This window comes from Physeter macrocephalus, chromosome 20 (assembly GCF_002837175.3).
Source record: "Physeter macrocephalus isolate SW-GA chromosome 20, ASM283717v5, whole genome shotgun sequence".
Classification (NCBI taxonomy): domain Eukaryota; kingdom Metazoa; phylum Chordata; class Mammalia; order Artiodactyla; family Physeteridae; genus Physeter; species Physeter macrocephalus.
The window spans coordinates 90,397,112-90,417,669 of record NC_041233.1 but is presented as its reverse complement, the minus strand read 5'-3'; the positions used below and the strand labels follow the sequence as shown (position 1 = coordinate 90,417,669).

Genomic DNA, 20,558 nt, shown 5'->3' with positions numbered 1-20,558 from the left:
GAGAAAGGGATGAGCTAGTGCACTTGCTCAACCCTGTTTCAGCTGGATGCCTCACAGGTGCGGCCGGGCTGCTCTACGACTCTTCCCGGCTTTCCCCGTGAGCAGAGTAGGACTGGTTAGCTCAAGGGGCTCCCGGTCACTTTGGACCTCAGTTGGACTTCACCCACACTTTTGCTTCATAAATAGGCATCTAAGACACTTGACACACCTCTCCTCCCCTTCTTCCGATCGTCCTCAGAGAGGTCAAGGTTGTTGCTTTGTTTCATCATCGAGAGCACTTGGCTGGTGGGTCCCATGATTGTTAGAGGCAGCCCCCTGCTGAAACCGAGCTAGCGGTGTTCTGGTAAAGATTAACAGCCAACTCTGGCAGGGGCCGTGGTTGCAGGGGGAGCCCTAGATCTGTAGCCTTCGCAGATTCCGGTGATGTAAGTACTCCCACAAGGCTGATTTTCAAGCTACCAACAGGAGGTCCCCGAACAATGCAGAGTTGGGAAGAGATGTACACGATCAGCTCAAGACACCATACTTAACAGACCCTAGGCCTCCTGGAGGAACGAGAGACACTTAAACCTCTAATTGGCGCGTGCAGCAACTGTATCAGTTCCATGCACCAACACAGGCATCTGGGAGGCAGTACCGTGTAAATGGCCATAAATACTGTTAAGTGCCAACCTAGAGAGAACTTGCCCCAGCGGAGTGTTTCTGAACACCAGGGTTCCTGCCGATCTGGCTCTCAGCAGCTGAGGGAATGGCAGCCTGTCTCCTTCCCCTGCTCGCTACTCTTCCACACAGATGCAGATGCCGCGGCTGTACCGGCTGCTAATAATCTGAGTATAACTTTAGGCATTTTCTAAAGCCCAACCCCAGTGGTGATGTCAGACTTGGCCCCTGTCTCACACACTCAGAATTCTGCTCCAGAAGAAGGGTGTTGGTGGCATCTGACATGTGTGGACCTGCACTGTGCCATGTCTAATCCTGTATTTCGATCATTACAGGTCACACTGGTGATATCGAATAAATGCTCGATAACGTTAAAACCTAGACTAAAGATTTCCCGGTCACCACCAGCGCACAGCTGTAGGTAAGGTCAGACTGACGGAACGTGAAAGCTGAGTGGCACGTTACTTAAGCTTTGATTCTGGCTTTGCTGGCTCCCCCCACTGGCGGCTGATCAACACAGTGACTCCGTTGTCATTGAGACAGATTCTTTCCAGCTGAGGTTCGATCTTACTTACCTGAGATCAATACCGTACATGAGCAGTGCCCGGGGACGGATGCTCCCCAGCCTGTGGCAATTAGAAAGGGCGGGAAGGCAGTATCGATCGATGCTGCGGTCATCCCAGGCCCTAATCTTTTAACCCTCAGGAAACCAGACACTCAGTGCTTTGACAGCACGACATCTTCATTAGATAAGCTGGATTTCTTTCCTCGGGAGACCCAATCTGGTCATCTAAGTAAAATGGCCATTTCATTTTCTCTCAGGTCAATTTCACTATCTTTTTATTTGCCAGTCAGCTCAGTCTCTCGGGAAATTCACGGGGGATTTCAGTAGTAACAGCGAGGACATCACCGTTACAATAACAGTGCCTTCTATCTCCCAGCACCTCTCCCGAAGGTACAGAAAGCCCTTTGTAAAAGATCGTCCATCCATCCACACAGCCGTGGGCAGAAATCCTCACGGGTTTACCAGGAAAGGCCCCACTAGAAGGTGTCAGGCAAATGGTTTTAAGTGCTAAAATTCATTTCCCGGCTCTGCCAACGTATGCCTTCCTTCAACATAAACTATACAAATCACGATATGTTGACGGGTGCATATTCATTCACAGAGGAAACCCAGGAGAAGAGAGAACTTTACAACAGTGGCCAGCACTGCGGCTGCCAAGAAACAGCTCAGAAAGGAAACTTCAGGAGCAAGCCCATTCTCCCGACAGGAATGAAAGCATACTGGACTTCCTTTTGCACTCAGAAGGAATCCAGCAAAGAGCAAGATTTGGGGGTAGAAGCCGCGTACCAGTAGGCTGGGCACTGAGGTTCCAAGGAGCCAGGACCTACTTGGTGAGGGCAGTACTAGCCAGCAGATGGTGGAGGAAGAAAATCTCCAAGCAGCCAAAGCACAAACGTTCAATGTTCTCCCTTTCCTGAGGGCTGGGGTGGAGTTTGTATAGGAAGAACCATAGGAAGCCAAGATGTGCAATAGTCCCAACACACGCAGTCCGATCACACGAATTCAGGAAGCGTGGAGTGGGCAGCGGGGAGGGGGAATCGCGGACACAGAATAGCCTGGGAGACAAGAAACATGAAGCAAGGGGCCTGAAGGTAAAAGCTCGTCTTAGGGGACAAGTCCTCCCTCACACAGAAGCACGGGCAAACCCACACCCACACAGAGGGGCAGCCGCGCATCTGGGCCTGAGTGCCTGCAGGCCCTCGCTGAATCATGCTTAGCCTACTCGCTGGCTCTTCTGAGGTCGGCCCCCAGCTCCCTGTCTGACCCTCAGACCCCACCTGGCCTCACCCTCACCCCCGAGGAAACGGTCCGTGGTAGAGAGGGCCACAGGGCCTGGCCCCAGGCCCAGCTTCTCTGCTCCCTGCCCATCACGCAGCCGTCTTCTTTCTCTGCCTTTCCCAAAGCATCGCAGAGCTAGGAGGCTTGTCCGGCCTCAGTGCGGGACCTGAGGGGAAGAGCCGGTTGGGAGTGGGGCCCACAGAGAGCACGCAGTGCCCTCCGGACAGACAGCCCCAGAGCCCGTCGTCAGCCTTGCTCCTCTGCAGCTGACATTCTCTCCCGTGTCACACAGCCCGTATAAAAATGAAGCAGCAGCAATTTTTATTGAGGGACCTAAACTGAAAATAGGTTTAGAACATAATTTAAAAAAATAAAACAGCAAAAGTAGCAAAAAATATATGACCTTTTTAAAAACATTTTCCTTTTTTTTTTTTTCTTTTTTCTTTGTTTTTAACATATAGCAACTGATGCCTCCCAGTCACCAGGAGCATCTTACCCAATGGGTAAATCTCTGGTAACGACCCTTTTAAAAAGACATGTAAATATATACTCAGATTTATACACTTTGTGTTTTCTTCATAGCTATGTACAAAGCCCCTGCTTTGGGGCTGGGCCCCGGGGCCACGACACTGCTCCCAGCCTTTGCGTCCCCATCCTCTGGTACCAGGTATTTGGTCAGCAAAGCAAATTAGTATCGGAATTAATAAGCCACTGGCACCATCCATCTGGAGCAGAGGTCGCCTTCCACGGAGGCCCGAGTGCTGACCCCCCCACCCCCCTCACTCCTGCTGTAGCCCGAGGACCAGGCACCTGCCACGGAAACACAGGCTGCGTGGAGCAGACAAAACCAACGCAGCAAAGCTCGGTCGGCTCTCCCTCGCGTGCTGCCTGACCCTCCAGGCGGTGCCAGGCGGCTGGGAGGGGTCTCGGTCCAACATCTGGGACGGAACCAAGTGGCCATCAACAAGGCTCCGCCTCCCCGCTCATCTGTCTCAGCGGCAGGCTGAGAGGAGGAGGAGAGGGGAGCTCGGGGGCGACAGCTGGCTCCGGGCAGCAGGAAGGGCAGAAAGGAGGCGGTGAGTCCAGCGGGGGCGGGGGCGGGGCCGTAGTTGAGGACGGAGTCCGGGGAGGGGTGCGGGGTGCTAGTCAGCGCCGTTTGAGTCCGCCATTGGCCAGCTGGGCCGGGTGTCGGGGCAGACAGGGCTCCTCGGGCAAGGGCTCGTGAGAGAAGACGGAATCCTCCCCAGAGGAGCAGGTGGAGCTGCGGGTGTCGGGGAAGCTGGGGGAGTACTGGTCCAGCGGCATTGATAGGTCCAGGTACTCCTGTGGGAGGGGACAGAAGGACGCTGGACCCGCACTCTCCCCCCGGCAGCGGCAGGCGGAATTCAGAGACAACCGGGCCGGCGGGGCCTGACGGTCTGGGAAGGGCAGCCTCACCTGGTTGGAGGTCAAGGCCACAATGCGGTCCAGGTCTTCCACCAGCTGCTTGAAGGTAGGTCTTTGAGAGGGTACCGCGTGCCAGCAGTCTCGCATCATCATGTACCTGAGGCAGGCCGGTGAGGGCAGGGGAGAGAGGACCAGAACTGATAACAAGGCTCAGGGCTGGGGGGGCCATGGGAGGAGTGCCCGGGGAGGGCTGCGGTGTCTGACTAAGCACCCCTTCTTCCCTCTACCTGCCCAGCCCAGCCCTCCCCCAGGGCCCAGGCCTGGACCCCAGGCATCTTCTCCCGCTTACAGCTCATTGGTGCAGTTACTGGGCTTGTCCATACGATGACCCTCCTTCAGCAGCTTGAAAAGCTCCTCCACGGGGACGCCAGGGTACGGGGAGCCGCCCAGAGTGAAGATTTCCCACAGAAGCACCCCAAAAGACCACCTGTGGAGGAGCGTTCCAGGCACAGAGCTAGGCCACCCTGCAGTCCTTGCCGCCCTCCCTCCCCAGCACGGCAGGCACGCACCCTGAACCCGCGCCCGGCCCCGGCCCCCAACACAAGTCCCTAACCCCAGGGGACCCCCAGGGGACCATGGCCTCCGGGAACAGAGCGAAGGGGCACATACAATGTTTTTTTCTCTCAGAGGTGGAATGCCAGACTCTACCGCCCAGGAAACTCTCTCCCGGGCATCCCTGGCAACTGCTTATTTCGGACTCACACGTCGCTCTGGTGGGTGTAGATCCGGTCAAACAAGGCCTCGGGTGCCATCCACTTGACAGGCAGTCGGCCCTGCAAGCAGCACGGGGACACTGGCGGTGGCCCGGGGCAGGCGGGGGCACACGCAGGACTGGACTCGGCTCACCCCACCACAGTGGAGTGGAGCCCCGGGCAGAGGACGGGCGCCGAGGGCGGCGCCAGCACTTACGTTGGTCGTCTTTTTATAGTAGTCGATGTGGTGGATGTCACGAGCGAGGCCAAAGTCTGCGATCTTCATCACGTTGTCCTCCGTCACCAGCACGTTCCTGGCGGCCAGGTCTCGGTGTATGCACTGCGGAGCCAGGAAGGGAAGAGAGATGGGAGCGAGGGGGGCGGGGCGCAGGGCAGCGTCTGCAGCCGTCTGTGGGCCCGCTCCCCTCGCAGGCCTTCGCCCACCTCACCACTCGACCTCCCCGAACGGTCCAGCTGCCTGCTACGATGGCCCTCGCCTGCACGTCAGAGCCAGCCGTCCAAACACGCCCAGCTCCAGGCCCCTCGATCACTCCAGCAAACCCTCCATATCGACCCCTTTTCCTGCCCCTCCCAGCTCTTAGCTTTGGATTTGCACCCAGCAAGAGGAACCTCTCGCTTCTGTCCAGCGTGTACGAGCTCTCACGCCCTGTCTCCCTGGGCGAAACACATCCACACCAGGCTGGGTTCGAACAAAGCAGCATTTACTGAGCACCGAAAGCCGTACTTAAGTCTCTCACAGGACCTCATTTTCTCCCCGTAGCCGTTCTACAATGCAGGCAGTATCATTCTGACTTCGCATTTGAGGAAACCTAAGGAGGCGGCTGCCTGAGGCTGCACAGACAGTGCCAGTGCCGGGACTGGAAGCTAATCCACGCTGACCCCAAGGCCACAAGGCCGCACTGGCTCTCCTGACTCTGACGTCCCCTAAGAGCGGCCCGCACGTCCCCCACTCCAGCCAGGGGAGCCTTCAGGAGCCACACCTTCTTGGAGGCGAGATACTCCATGCCTCGGGCCACCTGATAGGCGCAGGATACCAGGTCCTTGGAGGACAGCAGCTCCTCGGGATGACGGCTGGGGTTGTAGCAGTATTCCAGCCCCGGCGGCCTCCGGGCCTGCAGGTACTCTCGGAGGTTGCCCTTGGAGGCGTACTCCACGATGACGTACAGGGGGCCTGGGGACACGAGGACCGAGAGGCCGTCAGGGCCACCACGCAGGCACACGGGCCTAGCTTCACCCCAGGAACTCCGCCCCCGAGGGCACCGTGAACCTGTTCCCCAAGCCTAACCTCCCCTTTTAGGGAACCCCACACATTCATTCCAACTCCCCAAAGAAACCCAGCAAAATCGTTCTTCCCTGCGCAGTCCAGGAAGTTGCCAAGCAACGCCGGGGGCAAGAGCCCTAACCTAGACCACAGTAACTCAGCTGTTCCCGTCCACACAGTGTGTGTGAATCCCGCTACCCGTAGGAACCCCAATGGGCACCAGCCCAGACCCTGAGAAACACATTCCAACGACTGCTAAACCAAACTCTCCTCCCAACCCACTTCCCGAAGCGTGGCTGAGAGATGCCGGCCAGGTCGCCGACACCCCAGCTAGTTAGTTATCTGCTCCCTGACAGACAGGCAGCAGGAAGCCCGGGGTCCCCGCCTGAGCCCCTCCCCGACACAGGTGGGAAGCCTGCAGGCCCGGCGCCTACCGTCCTGCGTGCAGGCCCCCAGCAGGTTGATGATGTTCTTGTGCTTTCCAATCATCTTCATCATCTCCATTTCGGAGATCAGGTCTGACAGGTCTTTCTCTGTTGCATCCGCTTTATGGACAAGCCAGAGAAGGGGATTAAGACTCGTTTGCTTTGGAAGGGAGGCCGACAGGAGAAAAACTAAGGGAGGGGGATGAAGTGAGACCCCAGGGGTCCCTTTTCTCTGGGACTTGCTTCTCTCCCTTTTTCACATCCAAATGTATCCTCCCATCCCTCTTACGGGAGCCGGTGTTGCCATAAGCGGTAATGAGCAGGGCAGAGGCTACGTCAGGAAGATCAGCTGGCAACGAGATCTAGAATAAACGCCTGATGACAACCCAGGTGGATGCCAAGCAACAAAGTGAGATCACAGTGATCTTGGGGTGCAGAGCGCCCCCCGCTCCCGGACACCCCTAAGCAGGCCACGTAGCAGGTGTGGGCAATGGCCCGAGGCCCACAGTTTGCATGCAAAGGGAAGGGATTGTTTTTGCAGGGACACAAGCATCACTTACACTTCAGCATCTTCACAGCCACTTTGGTCACCCGGTTGGGTTTGTCCTTGTCCAGCCCAATGGCCTCCGCCAACACCACCTGCCCAAAGCAGCCCTCTCCCAGCGGTTTGCCTAAAACCAGTCTTTCGGGGAAACAGGGGGTGGCGGTATAAGCTGGGGGTGGTAAAGTTCAAACCTGACAGGACGCCCCATCCCTCCCCGCCTCCACATAGTTCCCCCGACCGAGAGCAGAAGGTAGAAATCATCATTTCTGATGCACCTGGTGCACCGTCGCTCCCTCGAAGGTTGGAGCACACACAACGGCCAGCGTTAGAATAACAAGCGGGGGTTCCCCAGAAAGCGGAGAGGGTCACCTGTCCCGAGGCAGCTCCCAGCGAGGGTCTTCGGGAAGCTCGTATTCAGAGACCCCAGCCAGCATGGGGGTCCCGCTGGAGGAGAGACGCGAGGGCCGAACCAGCAGGACCCCAGAGTTCATGGATGCGCTGGAGTCGGCCGACACCTACGGGGAAGCGTGGGGTCACCCTTCCAGCGGGGACGGGGATTCCTCTCGTCCCCAGTTAGGGCTTCTCGCCAACGGCAGAGGTGTGCACCTGTCATCTGATGCTCCCTCCCCGGCACAGAGTGGCAGAAAGGCCGCCGGGGCTCGGAAGACCTAGGTTCTAAAACTGGCTTATTTTCCCCACTAGCCTTTCTGGGCTTCGGTTTACTCACCTTTCACATGAGCGTTCCAGACTGACATTGTGTCTCTTTACCATGGCAGTAGCAACTCTATTCTTGTCCCCATTCTTTGTGAAAACCCTGCCCCGGATTAGGGATTCCTGACTCCCAAAGCTCCTTCCAGAATTAGCCCGGCTCTTAGCGAAGGTGGCCTCCTTTCACACACCTTCACCCTCCGTTCCATTTCTGGGATGAGGGGTGCACAGGAGAGGGAGGGCATCTTGGGACCCAAGTTGGGTCCTCTCCCCCACCCTGTACCTTTGCACCTCTATTCTCCTCACTTTTTTTATTTTCTTGGCCACGCCTCGTGGCTTGTGGGATCTTAGTTGCCCGACCCGGGATCAAACCCGAGCCCTTGGCAGTGAAAGCGTGGAGTCCTAAGCACTGGACCGCCAGGGGACTCCCCACCTTTGCACCTCTAATGGGCCCTGGGGGGCAGTTCAAACTCGCAGTACCAGCTGTGCACCCAGCCCAGCTAGAACCGTCTTCCAATCCACATGCCGGGTGAGCAGGTCACCGTGGCTGGGGTAAGATGGGCTCACGGACCAGAACAGCCTGGAGCCTGACTCGGAGCACTTTCCCCCGCCCTGGCCCAGAAGCCAGAAACCAAAGTCCGAAGCAGCTGGCTGGGCACCACGGCGAGGACAGGGCATCAGAGGGTCCCGGGGAAGGCCCCGAGGCACAGGGACGATGCACCGGACGAGGCAGAGCGTGCAAACCCCCCATCTACTTTCTGTTACCTGTCTGCGCAGAGGAATGCTCTTGGCCAGCTTGTGCACGGCCATCTGGCTGTGGAAGTCACTCTTCTTGGTGCCGCTCTTCATCTTATAGATGATGACAGACCCCACCATGCAGGAGATGAGGAAGGCCCCCGTGCAATAGATGATGATCTCCAGGTACAGGGGCGAGGTCATCACCGCCGGTCTCTCTTCCAGGGCTGGGTCGGTGCGAACAGGGTGTTAGCGGGCTCGGGGCGGGGCCCGTCCACTAGGGTCCCAGCTCCATAAGAAACTCAACAACACCCATCTCCTTTCCTCTGGGAATCTTCAGGGCAGAGAAGAACCAAGCCAGGTCCCAGCTAGGATTGGGGTTCTGGCACTGAGCACACATCAGACGTTCTGTGATCTCTGAGGCTTCCTGATCCTGACTCGTATCCCATGACGGATGGGCTATATCTTGCTACCCGAAGCCCATCCTCATGAACTCAGGAGCCCTCCTTGCTCAGCAGGACGGCTGGGCCGGAAGGGTACCTGGTGCCCTGCAAGAGATGGCTGAGAACTCACTTGTGCTAAGATGCCTTCCTCGGGGTCCCCACGAAAACTCGGCCCTTCTCTGCAGCGCCTGAGCACTGTGTCCCCCCATCCCAGGGGACAGGTGAACTGTCCATCGATCTTTCATCACTGCCAGCCCACAAGTACCCTGAGGGCTCCGAGGGCACCTCATCCATGTCTGTAGGCCACAGCGCCTGGCATCTGGTGGCACTCATAGCATGAGGACAATGAAGGGGAGGGGAGGAAGGAAGAAAACCAGTGTGTATCCTGACTTCGTTTCTCAGCTTCACCTACGTCATCTGTGTCAGGTCAGACGTGTAAATATCCACACCCCGCCAAACCACAGGCAAAACTAACTTAATTTCCAAATATGTCTGGACTGCTAAAGATGGAAAAATGTAAACTTCTCTTAAGACTTCTACTCACAGGTCTAACTCCTAAAGCTGAAGAAGGACATGGAGGGGGGTTGTTTTATTCTCTTCTCCATTTAGAATCTCGCCCTTCCCATCCCCACAGAAGCCCGTGCAGTTTAAGCCCCCTTTCCCTCCCACGCGGAGGCTGGGAGGGGTCCAACCAGCACCACTTCACAGAACACACATTCCCCACGAGGGGAGGGCCCCTCTCCCCCCAGAGCTCTCCTCCCACCCCTCCCCTTTTAAAGACCCCCGCCAGCCACAGGGGCCAGCACCCCGAAGACCTCCCCCGGGAGGCCCCAGGCATGACCCCAAATGAACCCAAAGGGAACCTCCCGAGGCCTGACGAGGGGAATGGCAGTGCTGATAACAAGGAGAAGCGGTTCTGTTTTTCTCCTTCCCCAGCGTCGAGAAACAGAGACAACCAACTGGGAGCACACACGGGACAAAGACAGTGACGAGGAGAAAACCAGAACGCTTCTCTCCCTCCAGCGGGGGTGTTATCAGAGGAGGAGAGAGGGAGAGAGAAGAGAAGAGGACAGAGTCTGCAGGAACCAGAGCAGCCCAGCGCACAGCCCACGTGCAGGCCCTGCAGAGGCGCCAGCCCACCACCCCGAGCAGGCTGCAGGCTCCTGCCTTCCCGGACCAGTGCACACACCTCCCCTCTGGAGACAGGAGACGTCGGGAGCCAAGGAGGATAAATGGGCACCATCAGGCCCCCTGTGCTGCCTGGGAAAGGACTCGCTCAGGGCAGCTCCAGTCCACTGTCTGGGTCTGGGTGGAGCCTCGCTCACTCCGAGGTGGCAGCATGGGAGGAAGGAGAGCATGATCCTTGCCAAGAGCAAGCCCCTCGTTCCAGGGCACCTACGTTCAGTTACAGGAGGAGCGGGCCTTTCTGAGACCTTTGGGGGGTGCTGGCGATAAAGGAAGGCCGCCGGACCCAAGGAGGGAAGGAGCCTGCCCTGGAGGAGAGCCCAGCTGCAGGTTAAATCCAGATCCCACGCATGCATCACGCTGGCCCAGGGGAGAGCCAGAGGCAGGCCACACAGGTGGGACACCTCCGCGTTCCCGCATCACGAGGAAAGCACCTGTGTGAACCGAGAGGATTCGACCTGCAGAGCCGGACAAATTGCTAGAGCCACCTGCCGGCCCTCGGAGCCCGGCTCTGTGTCTCCCCCAGCCCCGCGATGCATGCTCCCCCCGTGCCCATGGCGAGGGCAGGACATCGAGAGGAGAAGTACAGTGTATACCTTCCAGAACGGTCAACCATGCAGAGTGATGGGAGAGTCCGATAGAGTTACCCGCCAAGCATGTATACTCCCCCGCGTCCTCAAAGGAGACATTCCTTAAGTGCAGCACCTCCATCTCTTTGTCGGTGGTATTAACTCCGGCCGTCTAGAAGAGACAACGGAAGCAACATGGACAAGCCCGGGACCTGAGACCTCTCAGAGGCACAGAAGAAGGGAGGGAGGAAGAAGAAAAGGGAAAAAAACCAAAAAAACAAAAACCAGAGGAAGAAATGCTCCCCAGCGTCTCCTTTGCAACAAGGAACAAACAAAAACCACCAGGCAGCGCGAGACCTGTTAGAAGGAGAGAGTGGGGCCCTGAGGAGGAACTCGGCAGACCTGAGACGACACAAATGGCTGGTTACACCCGTCACCAGACGCTGGCAGCCCCGGCCCGGCCCGGCATGCGGCGGCGAGCGCATGGAGAAATGGGGCCCGGGGCGTGGGGGGCTGTTTGGTTTCTAGAGGGCGCACACAGGAGGGATGGAGAGGGCGGCAGCCACACACGCACACATGCCCGCGGACGCTGGTCCTCTCTTCTCTCCATCACTCAGACCCTCCGTCTGCATGACCAGCCGGGACGCACCCCACACGCAGCCAAGGAACACACACAAGGCACAGAGGGGGCGACACCAACACAGAACCAAACCAAACCAGCCTCCCAAGGCCGGGTATTTTTCCATGGCTCCGGGCACTAGAAACACAGCAGGGTAACAGGGGGAGTGGGGCGCTGGCCTCCCCACCTGCCCCAGCAGCTCGGGGCCTCAATCGAACTCCCAGCACAGGGGTCCCTCCAGCTCCCCGTTACCTTTTGCCACAGGTCTGGTGACTGTGAGCCACGCAGACTGGTAAGCTTCACCAATATAATTGGAAACCTTACACACATACTCCCCGCTCTGGGCCTCTGTCACATTGAACAGGCTCAGCACCTCCGCATCCGAGCTATTTATCCCCGAATGCTGGAACAGACCAACGACACGCCATCAGTTGGGCCAGCACTGAGATGTGGCTGCATTTTGCTCCCATGCGGGCCCAGGGGCTCCAAGGGCGGCTGAAGTGAGACTTGCCATCTTTCCCTTGTTAGGACAAAACAAGTGGACTTTGAAAGTCCAGAGCAGTTGACCGAAAAATAAACTAAAGAAAAAAAATCACTGCCCCCAAGCAAACGTTCTGTTTGTGTGAAACCCCCTCCTCCAGGACGAGGGCGGGGACTGCGGATGGAGAGAGCGGCCAAGGCCAAGGCCGAGGCCACGGCCCTGCTTCCTACGTGGCAGTTTCAGCACCCGAGGTGAAGAGCGGGGTGGCCAGTAAATCTCTGGGACGGCCAAGCCAGGGAGGATGAGGTCTAATGCTGGGACCAGGAGGGAAACCACTTTCCCAGCTTCTGGTGACTTCCTGTTGCAAGATCCACTGGAGAATTACGCAATTAGCTTCCCTGGATTAATGGAGCATTCAGGGACAATCAAAGTCTGGGAGTGGGAGGAAAAAGGAAGAAAATGCCAATTACTCCTGAAACCGCTGAGGACTGACCTGTGGCCTTTGCTCTTCCAACCCTACCTAAGCCGTGCCTGTCATTCAGCCCACGTGCCAGAAAGAACGTGACTTGGGAACCAGGGCAGAGACTGGGAGATGCTGCCTAGAAAGGCTGTGGTCATGGGCAATGGAAAAGCAGGAATGCCAACGCCTTCCTGGAGTAGCTGACCCGAAAGCTTGGGCACAGTCACTGTGGATGCTCTTTAGAAACCAGCAATGCCCACCCCCAGCCCTCTGTGCCCCTCACGCCTCCACCCGTGACCTGCCACTGGTCCTGCGGAATGTGGCTGGGTCCCCATTTAAGATGGAGCCTGTATCCAAAGAGAAGGGATGGGGCCCCATCGAGGGCACCGAGCCTGACCACAGCAACCTGGGCCCCGGGAGATACAGGCCTCCTTCTCAGAGCCCAGCCCAGCCCACGGAGACTGGGGCCAGGGATTACCTTCAAGATCTGGACATAAGGCAGGTTGTCCGGACCAATCTTACTCCCATTCACCTCGATGTGCTTTAGCCACTGGATGTGGGGCTGCGGGTCACTGTACACCTTACACATGAACTCCACATTGCTGCCCAGGGCCACTGTCTTGTTGGCTGGCAACCCTGCCTGCAGGATGGGCCGGTGAGGGGACCGCTCTGTGGAGGAAGGGAGGGGAGAGGCTCGTCAGGCTCTGCCACGGCTGCTCCTGGCTGAGATGCTGCCAGAGGGCATCCCAAAGGCCACCAAAGAGAAGCACTCCCGGACCTCGGCCCAGCCTACCCGTCCTCAGCTAAAATCACAGTCACTGAGACGCCTGCTGTTCAAAGTGTGGTCTAAGGGCAGCAGCACAGCATCACCAGCTTGTGAGAAACATCGAACCTCAGACCCTACCCCAGACCTCCTGGACCGGAAGCTTCTTTTTACAAGACCATAGCCTCAAAGCCGAAGCAGGATGCTGGCTGTGAAACTCTTTACCTTAAGGTTGCTAGAGAATGAGACCCCGAACCTCTAGAAGGAAGAGGCTGCAGTCACAGCACCCAGTGGCGTGACATTCTTCCTAGTGTCTCGTGCAATGCCCGGAGTCTGCATTCACCAGGGGCCTGTCCTCTCTGAGCCGCTCAGTCTGCTCTTCCGCACAGTGGGAACAACAGCGCCTCTCTTGCAGGGGTGCCAGGAGAATTGCCAGTGGTGTAGTTACTGCCCCCAGCAGACCGCTGGCATCCAAGGAGCGATAGCTACTATTAAGCTAAATTTACCACCGCTACCCAGTCACCTCCTGCAGGAGAGGCTATCAACAGCACCTGTCACTTTACAATGAGTCTGTGTTATGGCTGACCCTCCCACTTCTATTTACAGGTAAGGAAAGAGGCAGGTGACAGAGCTAATAAATGCCACACCATCCCGACTCCATCCCTAAGTAAACCTGGCTCCAGGCTGTTTTCTCAGCGTCCCTGCTCTTTCCTCTAAGCTCCTACTCCTGTCGCCTTCTTACCCACGACATCAAGCTGGTACGTGTGGTTGATGCTGCCGTACTCGTTCTCCACGACGCAGGTGTAGTTGCCCTTATCAGAAGGCACCACGGAGTCCATTATGATGCTCCAGGTGGCATAACGGACCTGAGCGGAAACACGCCAAAGGGTTCTACTGCGGGTCTGGAGGAAGAGGCGGTACTGGTGCCCCTCCAATCAGAGCACGGAGGACGACACAGCCCGGCTGCACAGTGACCCCAGCCCATTTATACTCTGCAAGAAGGCATCAGGCAGACGGGTGTGAGGACTCAGAAAGTCTCTCCACAAAGGCCAGGGCCATCGTGATCTGGACAAATGTGCCTTCTGCACCCTCCCAAATATACTGGGAACGTCCCCAACCCTGCACCCCTGTCCACCCTGTTCTTGTGCCAGAACAGCTCCCCGCTAAGAGTCCAGCCCTGTCCGCCCTTGACATCTCATTTCAAAGTCGATCTCCTCCAGCCCCATCTCCGGTCAAACCTGTTCTCTCCGTCCCTCTGTACCTCGCAGGTGCAGTGCCCACGGACATCTGCCATCTTATTAGACAGAATTCTGTATGGGCAGGATACTGCCTCATGAGACTCAGAGCACAGAGCCTTGCCTACAGCATGTGTTGGGTGAATTAATTTAAACAGTTTCCATATTTTTCCTGATCTCCTTTGCTTTTCTTATACAAGAATAATGAGAAAAGAGCAGCTAAGTGAAATGGAAGAGAAATAGGAACGATAAGGATGATCAGAGACTTTAAAGGAGGCATTAGATGAAGATGTTCTTCCTGGAATTGTAAACGGGCAAAGGACACGAATAAACAATTCCCACAACAGGAAATGGAAATCGCTTATGAACACATGAAAATTCTAAGTTCGTTACTAAGCAAAAGAGCCCACGGAGAACAATGCAATACTCTCATCTATCAAACTTGTTGGCAAAGGTAGAGTGAGCTTGTCATTCTCATACTCTGCTATGGGAGGGAAAATTCATTTTCTCTTTAAGCAAGTAACTGTTACCACAATAAAATAAAAAATAAAATCGCACCCCAACTGATTACATCATCCTCCATTAGAGCAAATATCACAGTAAAATTTTATGTCTTCCCATTGTACTTTGAACTCTGTTGCCTAGTACGTTTTCAGAAAAGACGTGTTCAAGAAATGTTCATGTAATAAATGAATACATGAATGAATGGATACAATTACCCAATTATCAGGGGAAAAAAAGTAATGGGGTAACATGCATCAAGGGCTTAAAAAATGCTTACACCTTGATCTAGTAACTTCCCTCAATCTGTCCTAAAGAAGAATATTTTAAAATGCTGACATAGACTTAAGTACAAAGATATTCACCGCAACATTATTTATAGCAGTGAAAAACTGGAAAATAACTAGCGTTGCAAAATAGTTCATTAAATTATGGGACATTTTAATACCGGGATATTATAAAGCCATGAAAAATTATCTTTCAGACACATGGCAAAAGACTCATGTTATAAATGTTAGCAACTGACAAGAAATTACACAGACAACGTGATCATCCAAGTAAAAACCGTACGTGTACACAGAAAAAAAGACTGAAAAGTTTTAACTTTCTATGCACTTTTTTGTATTTGAAAAATTTTTAATTTTATAGATAGAAAGCGTTATTTAACACAATTAAAGCATATAAATGGGGATTTTCTAAGCAGCGTCTCCTGCTCCCCTGACTCTAACTTTCGTATAAACACAGGTACCTTGTAGCCTCCGATCCTGTGGTCAGGCTTGAATTCTTTGCCATTTTTCAGCCAGCGCAGCGTGGGGTTAGGGGTCCCACTGGAAGGGCATTTGAACTTCACTGTCTTGGCAGCTGGCACTGCATGCAGTTTCTTTTCCATCTTTTCTGGCGACGTCCAGTAGGGAGCCACGGCTGCCCGGGGAGAGCCGAGAGAGACGGGCAGGGCCTGGTCAGGCTCAGGAGCGAGGGCCTCCGCCCACCCGCCCACCACCTGTGGATGACGCCTGCACCGATCTGGACCCCCGAGGGATCCCAGGGCCAAGCACTTGTGACCCCACATGCCCCCTCCTCCCCTTCTCCAGACAATCACCCGAGCCTCCCCCTTCCCGTTCAAACCCAACACCCAGGCCCAAAGGGCAGTAAGGTAGGAAACAGTGTCTCACGCATACGGTTTGGTTTGGTGTTATCTGTCTCTTTCTCCTCTGAAGAGGAGTCATCATCGTCATCATCGTCCTCCGAGGAGGGGAGAGCATCTGCGGGAAGGAGAAGGGGGTACTGACGTCCCTCCAAGGGAACAGGGGCTGGCGAGATTCCCATCCAATCAACAGCCACCCAAGGAACACAAAGGCCAGTCCAGTTATAGATGACCGCGGCTACCCCTCCCCATACTGTCCCCCGGTCCCACTCCTCCCTTAGTACCTGTCCCTCGGAGGGACAGACCCGGTTTATTTAAGAACTGCATGCTCTATGCGTGTCGCCCTCCTCCACCGACCCCAACGCCCTGCCCTCCTCTGCCCAGAAGAAGCCTTTACACTGGGCAGGTCCATGGCAGGCAGGTGGGCTCTCTTTAGTTTAACTCCACCCTGCATTCAGAGGCTCACTCAACTCAGCATCGCCTGGATGTGCTGGGTCTCAGAACTAGCAGCCAGGGAACCTGTGTCCTCCTTTGGAAACCCAGATCTAGGCACTGCGGCCAGAAGCCATTTCCGAAGCCATGGGCTGAACGACGTGGAGTTGGACTTTTCCTAGCACGCATCTGCTGAGGTCTGGGAGCTGCCCTTCTTAACCAGAGCAGACAGGGAGCCCACAACACAGTCCGCAGCTGCCAACACCTGTCCCCAACAAGTATCCACCCCTTTTAGCATGTGGTCACCAATCAGGGTTCATGCCAGATCTTTTTCCAGTCCTTTCTAGTGCTTTTGGGGGTCTGGAGGGAAAAAAAGGAGGCAAGTCCCTCAGTTAGGGGCAGGTTCTAGATGACGCCCGGGGGAGGAGATGCCAGGCCCGCACCCGGGGACGCACAAAAGGCATAAAGACAATTTCAGCTCTACCTTATTTAATCCTAAGGTTTTGTACAAGTCGCATCCTACAAGTGGCAGATCCCCAAAGTCACAGAGCCCTAGGGTTCCCTGGCTGCCCTAACAGCTCTGGAAGCCGGAGGACGTCAAGCCGTGGATACGGCGGCACACCTGGATTATCCCCATCACCCGGGGACCTCACCACGTATTCGGGGGTGCTCATTACTAAGCCAAGTACCAAGTCCAAATGGCCAGGGAGTGAGAGGGTGGAAGCTGCCTCGGCCCTCGTAGCACCCGGAGGACTGGGCAAGCTGTGGTGGAGAAATCACAGTGTCTCACTGCCCCCGATGTGTCAGCAATCGCCTCCGAGGAAGGTCCCGGAAGCCCCTGCTCTCTGGCCTGAGGCCGGCCCCACGGGTCACCCCTGAGAGCTAAGCCACGCGGCGGGCAGGGAGCGATGTTAGTGGGCAGCAGTTTCTGCAGCAGAGTAGGGGCAGATCACAGCCGGGCAGAGGGCCTGCCTCCCCCCGAAACCAGCAGACAGGGTTGGAGGGCAGGGGGTCTGAGGGAGGGGGAGGGCGGGCTTTGCTACCAACCTGAGACGTTGACGGAGAAGTAGGTGGTATCGCTGCCCGAGGGGCTGCTGGTCACACAGGCGTAGAGGCCGGAGTCGGCGGGCACGGAATCCCGCACCTCCACCTCCTCCCCCGTGATGCGGGTGCGGTTGCTTTCCACCAGCTGCACCCCGTCCCGCAGCCAGTTGATGCTCTGAACATCGTCCCGCAGCCGACAGCGGAGCTGCAGCAGGTCACCGGGGTGGACCAGGAGGGACTCCACTTCCACGGGGGCTCCCCAGGGCTGGGCTGCTGCCGCCACAGGGGCCGGGAAGAGGAAGCGGGGGGCGGGGAGGAGGGGGGAAAGACAAAGGGCATTATGCCAGCAGCACTGAGCTGCAGCATCCCAGGGGCTACGGAGCTGGGGAGGTGGGAATGGGAAGACGGGTCAGTCGGGAGACGGCTGGCTACCTGGGCACCCCCATCGCTTCTCCACCCCGCTCCTCCAGAGGGCAAAGGAAGAAAGAGGCAAAGTTAGGAAGCAGCTGCAGCAGCATTAAGCGGTTCAAGGTTCGTTTCTCTCCACCCTACGGGGGCAGCCGGCCCTTCCCAGGACCCCTGTGCGTCCAGAGTGTCCCCTCCCCACACACTCAGCTCTTTGCCAAGAGTGGCCGCTTCCCAGGGGAACACCCCGTTTGCTTCTGGCTGGGGCAGCCTTACCCCTTTCCCTCGGAACCGTTGAACAAGCCCCCCTGCCGCAAACCCAGCAGCCCCCGTCCACGTGGGGGGCAGTTTGTCATGGGGGGGGTGTCTGGGTTCAAGTGATTCAGCACTGGGGGGGTCTGAGCCCCGCAATGGGTCTGATGCACAGGGTGCCTATGTGGGAGAGACAGCCCAAGGGAGGGTCAGCTCAGGGGAGCCTCTAGCTAACAGGTGCTGGGCCAGAGGATTCGGACCTTTTGACTATATTAGGAACGGAGGCCTGCAGCTGCCACAAAACCCACACTTGCTCTGGCAGCAAAAGCCATTGCACACAAAGCTCCTTTCTCCTCATCCCACCACAGGGCTCCCCCTCTCCAGCCCCCCACCTTCCTCTCCCCTGCCCTCCCCCGACACACGGGCACACACATCTACGCCCCCTCACCTCTCCTTCCCCGGAGTCTGGGCATCCGCACACCCATCCCTCTCCACCAGCAACACCGCACTCACGCTAACAAGAAGGCCTGAGGCCGGACACAGAAAGAGGCCACCATCCCAGGCGGACCCCCCTGCACTAACAAGGGGGAAACGCAGCTCCGAGGTCCTCTGGGGACGTGCAAGCCTGCTCTCGGCATCTTCTGCCAACTGTCCCTCGCCCACCAGAAGAACACACCTGCTGCAGCTCCATCTACCACCTGACTAGTTTCTGCTGCCTTTTGGAACCTTCTTTCTTTCTCACCATGGGTTCATCATCAGAGGCACGCCAGGGGGCCCTCTGCCCTGCAGGCCCCTGATGCGCGAGGCTCTGAAAGGCACCTGGCCCTACCGCCCTGACGGGCCTTGCACCTCTGCCTGGCTCTGTCCACACACCCTCCGGTTCTCAGCCTGGCTGGAAACTGCCTCAAACCCTCCCTTCCTCTCTTTTTTGCTTGTCTGTTTGTTGTTTTGGCCACGGTGCCACGTGGGATCTTAGTTCCCCGACCAGGGATTGAACCCGCACCCCCTGCATTGGAAGCTCAGAGTCTTAACCACTGGACCACCAGGGAGGTCCCTCAAAGCCTTTTCTGACGCCACTCTGGGTCGGGTGCTCTCCCCTCTCACTCGTCACACTGAAGGAGAAAGTCCCCTTTCTCGACTGGGTTGTGAGTGTGGGGACGTGTCACATTTACCTTCAAATCCCAGCACCCAGTAGGGCCCTGGCACATGACAGGTGGCAATAAATGCACGCTGAATAACGTAACAATGATGCACTGCCTCTTCATCATCTTCCCTTCCAAACTCCCTCTTCCCCTTCACCAGCTCATTTTAAAAAACTCTTTCTTCTAGAAACCTCACCAATGAAGAAATGAGTGTCCTGGGAGCCAAGGACTAACAGTAGTTTTGCTCAGAGGGGCCTCGGGTAAGGCTCAGAGGCCAAGGCTGCAGGCCCCGGCACCCTTCGACCCAAGGGCTCTGTCGTAAATATGGAGTCATCAGAAAGGGAGTGCTGCTTTAAAAGGGTTTGAAAACCACTAGGCCCGCACTCATTTATTTCTGTGAGTCAGGTCAAGAGGAACACCACAAAGGTGAGCAGACCACACAACTCATTAAATGTAAGCTTTCGTGGGTGTTGAAAAGAAAGTTATTCTTCCCATTTTTCATGGTTTGTGGTTTTGCCAAAAGAAGGTAGAAGAAAAGCCGTTCAGACTTGACCCTTAAGGAGAACAGAAGACGCTCCTATGGATCAAATCTCATTTCCCTGCAGTGACCTCACTGATTAAATATTTTGCAGCTCGTGATCTGTACCAGCCGTTGGTCAAACAGTCAACTCCGGTAAACTCAAATTCTTAGCCTCTGGCATCACAGCCTATTTTGACAGGTCCCAGAAACAAAAAGGTAGCAAGGAGCACACGGGCGTTTCCCCAGGAGAAAGCAGCAAAGGGAGACTGGTCCTGCTGGGACCAAGCTCTGGCTGACTCTAGCTTGGATCCAAAACTTCCTGTTCATTCCAACCAGGACGTGCGAACAAAACTCTCGTACGTGGTCTATTCAAGCCTCAAGAGCCAGCTTTCTTGTCCCTGCCGCTCGAGGTAAAGCTCCCCCTGATGTTCCAGGCCCTGGTGAGCGAGTCCCGTTCATTCTCCTGATCAATATCCTGTTTCTCCTGATCAATATCCTGTTTCTCCTGATCAATATCCTGTGCTGTGTAGAGGATGTATTCTAACCCCGTGCTTGGCATTCAACACTTCTCACAGTCTGTTCCCACCTCCACATGCGACCTTCTCGTCCCCACGTTTTGCTCCAAGTCTGAATGTCTCCTGCACGAACTGCCTTGCTTCTGCCCCACAACGAAACTTACTTCTGCTCAAGACTGTCAGGCATCTCTCTAGAGCCCTCCTACCCACCTACTCAAAGTGCACCATCCAAGACGCCCAGGAAGCCTTCTGCTGGCACGAGTGTCTCTACCCTCATTTTCTGTACAACAGTAACCGTCTGAACCACAAAGATGCACACTCAATTCCATACCATGTTGCACTGTTGCTTTTTCAAACAACTTTATTGAGATAGTAATTCACATACCATAAAGTATTATTTATTCACATAAATTCACCCATTTAGAGAGTATCATTCAACGCTTTTTTTTTTTTTTTTTTTGCGGTACGCGGGCCTCTCACTGTTGTGGCCTCTCCCGTTGCGGAGCGCAGGCT

The 20,558-nt window shown here is 56.0% G+C and overlaps 1 protein-coding gene across 7 annotated transcripts in view; it reads right to left on the bottom strand.

The window, feature by feature from the left end:
• Nucleotides 1-1,512: 1,512 nt before the first annotated feature.
• The window catches only part of FGFR1 (fibroblast growth factor receptor 1), a 50,292-nt gene continuing 31,246 nt past the window's right edge, over nt 1,513-20,558 (bottom strand). Inside the window, exons 3-18 of one of the 7 annotated variants that reach the window (XM_007127454.4) lie at nt 17,215-17,481; nt 15,764-15,853; nt 15,340-15,512; nt 13,598-13,721; nt 12,571-12,761; nt 10,560-10,704; nt 8,360-8,562; nt 7,262-7,407; nt 6,909-7,030; nt 6,358-6,468; nt 5,643-5,833; nt 4,859-4,981; nt 4,652-4,722; nt 4,239-4,376; nt 3,941-4,046; nt 1,513-3,826 (exon numbers count right to left, since the gene is read on the bottom strand). In XM_007127454.4, the coding sequence (XP_007127516.1) occupies nt 3,650-3,826; nt 3,941-4,046; nt 4,239-4,376; nt 4,652-4,722; nt 4,859-4,981; nt 5,643-5,833; nt 6,358-6,468; nt 6,909-7,030; nt 7,262-7,407; nt 8,360-8,562; nt 10,560-10,704; nt 12,571-12,761; nt 13,598-13,721; nt 15,340-15,512; nt 15,764-15,853; nt 17,215-17,481 (2,378 nt within the window). In that variant the 3' untranslated portion in view covers nt 1,513-3,649. The remainder of the gene's footprint in view (nt 3,827-3,940; nt 4,047-4,238; nt 4,377-4,651; nt 4,723-4,858; nt 4,982-5,642; nt 5,834-6,357; nt 6,469-6,908; nt 7,031-7,261; nt 7,408-8,359; nt 8,563-10,559; nt 10,705-12,570; nt 12,762-13,597; nt 13,722-15,339; nt 15,513-15,763; nt 15,854-17,214; nt 17,482-20,558) is intronic. The other 6 variants (XM_024131446.3, XM_007127450.3, XM_024131443.2 and 3 more) reach the window with 6 other exon arrangements.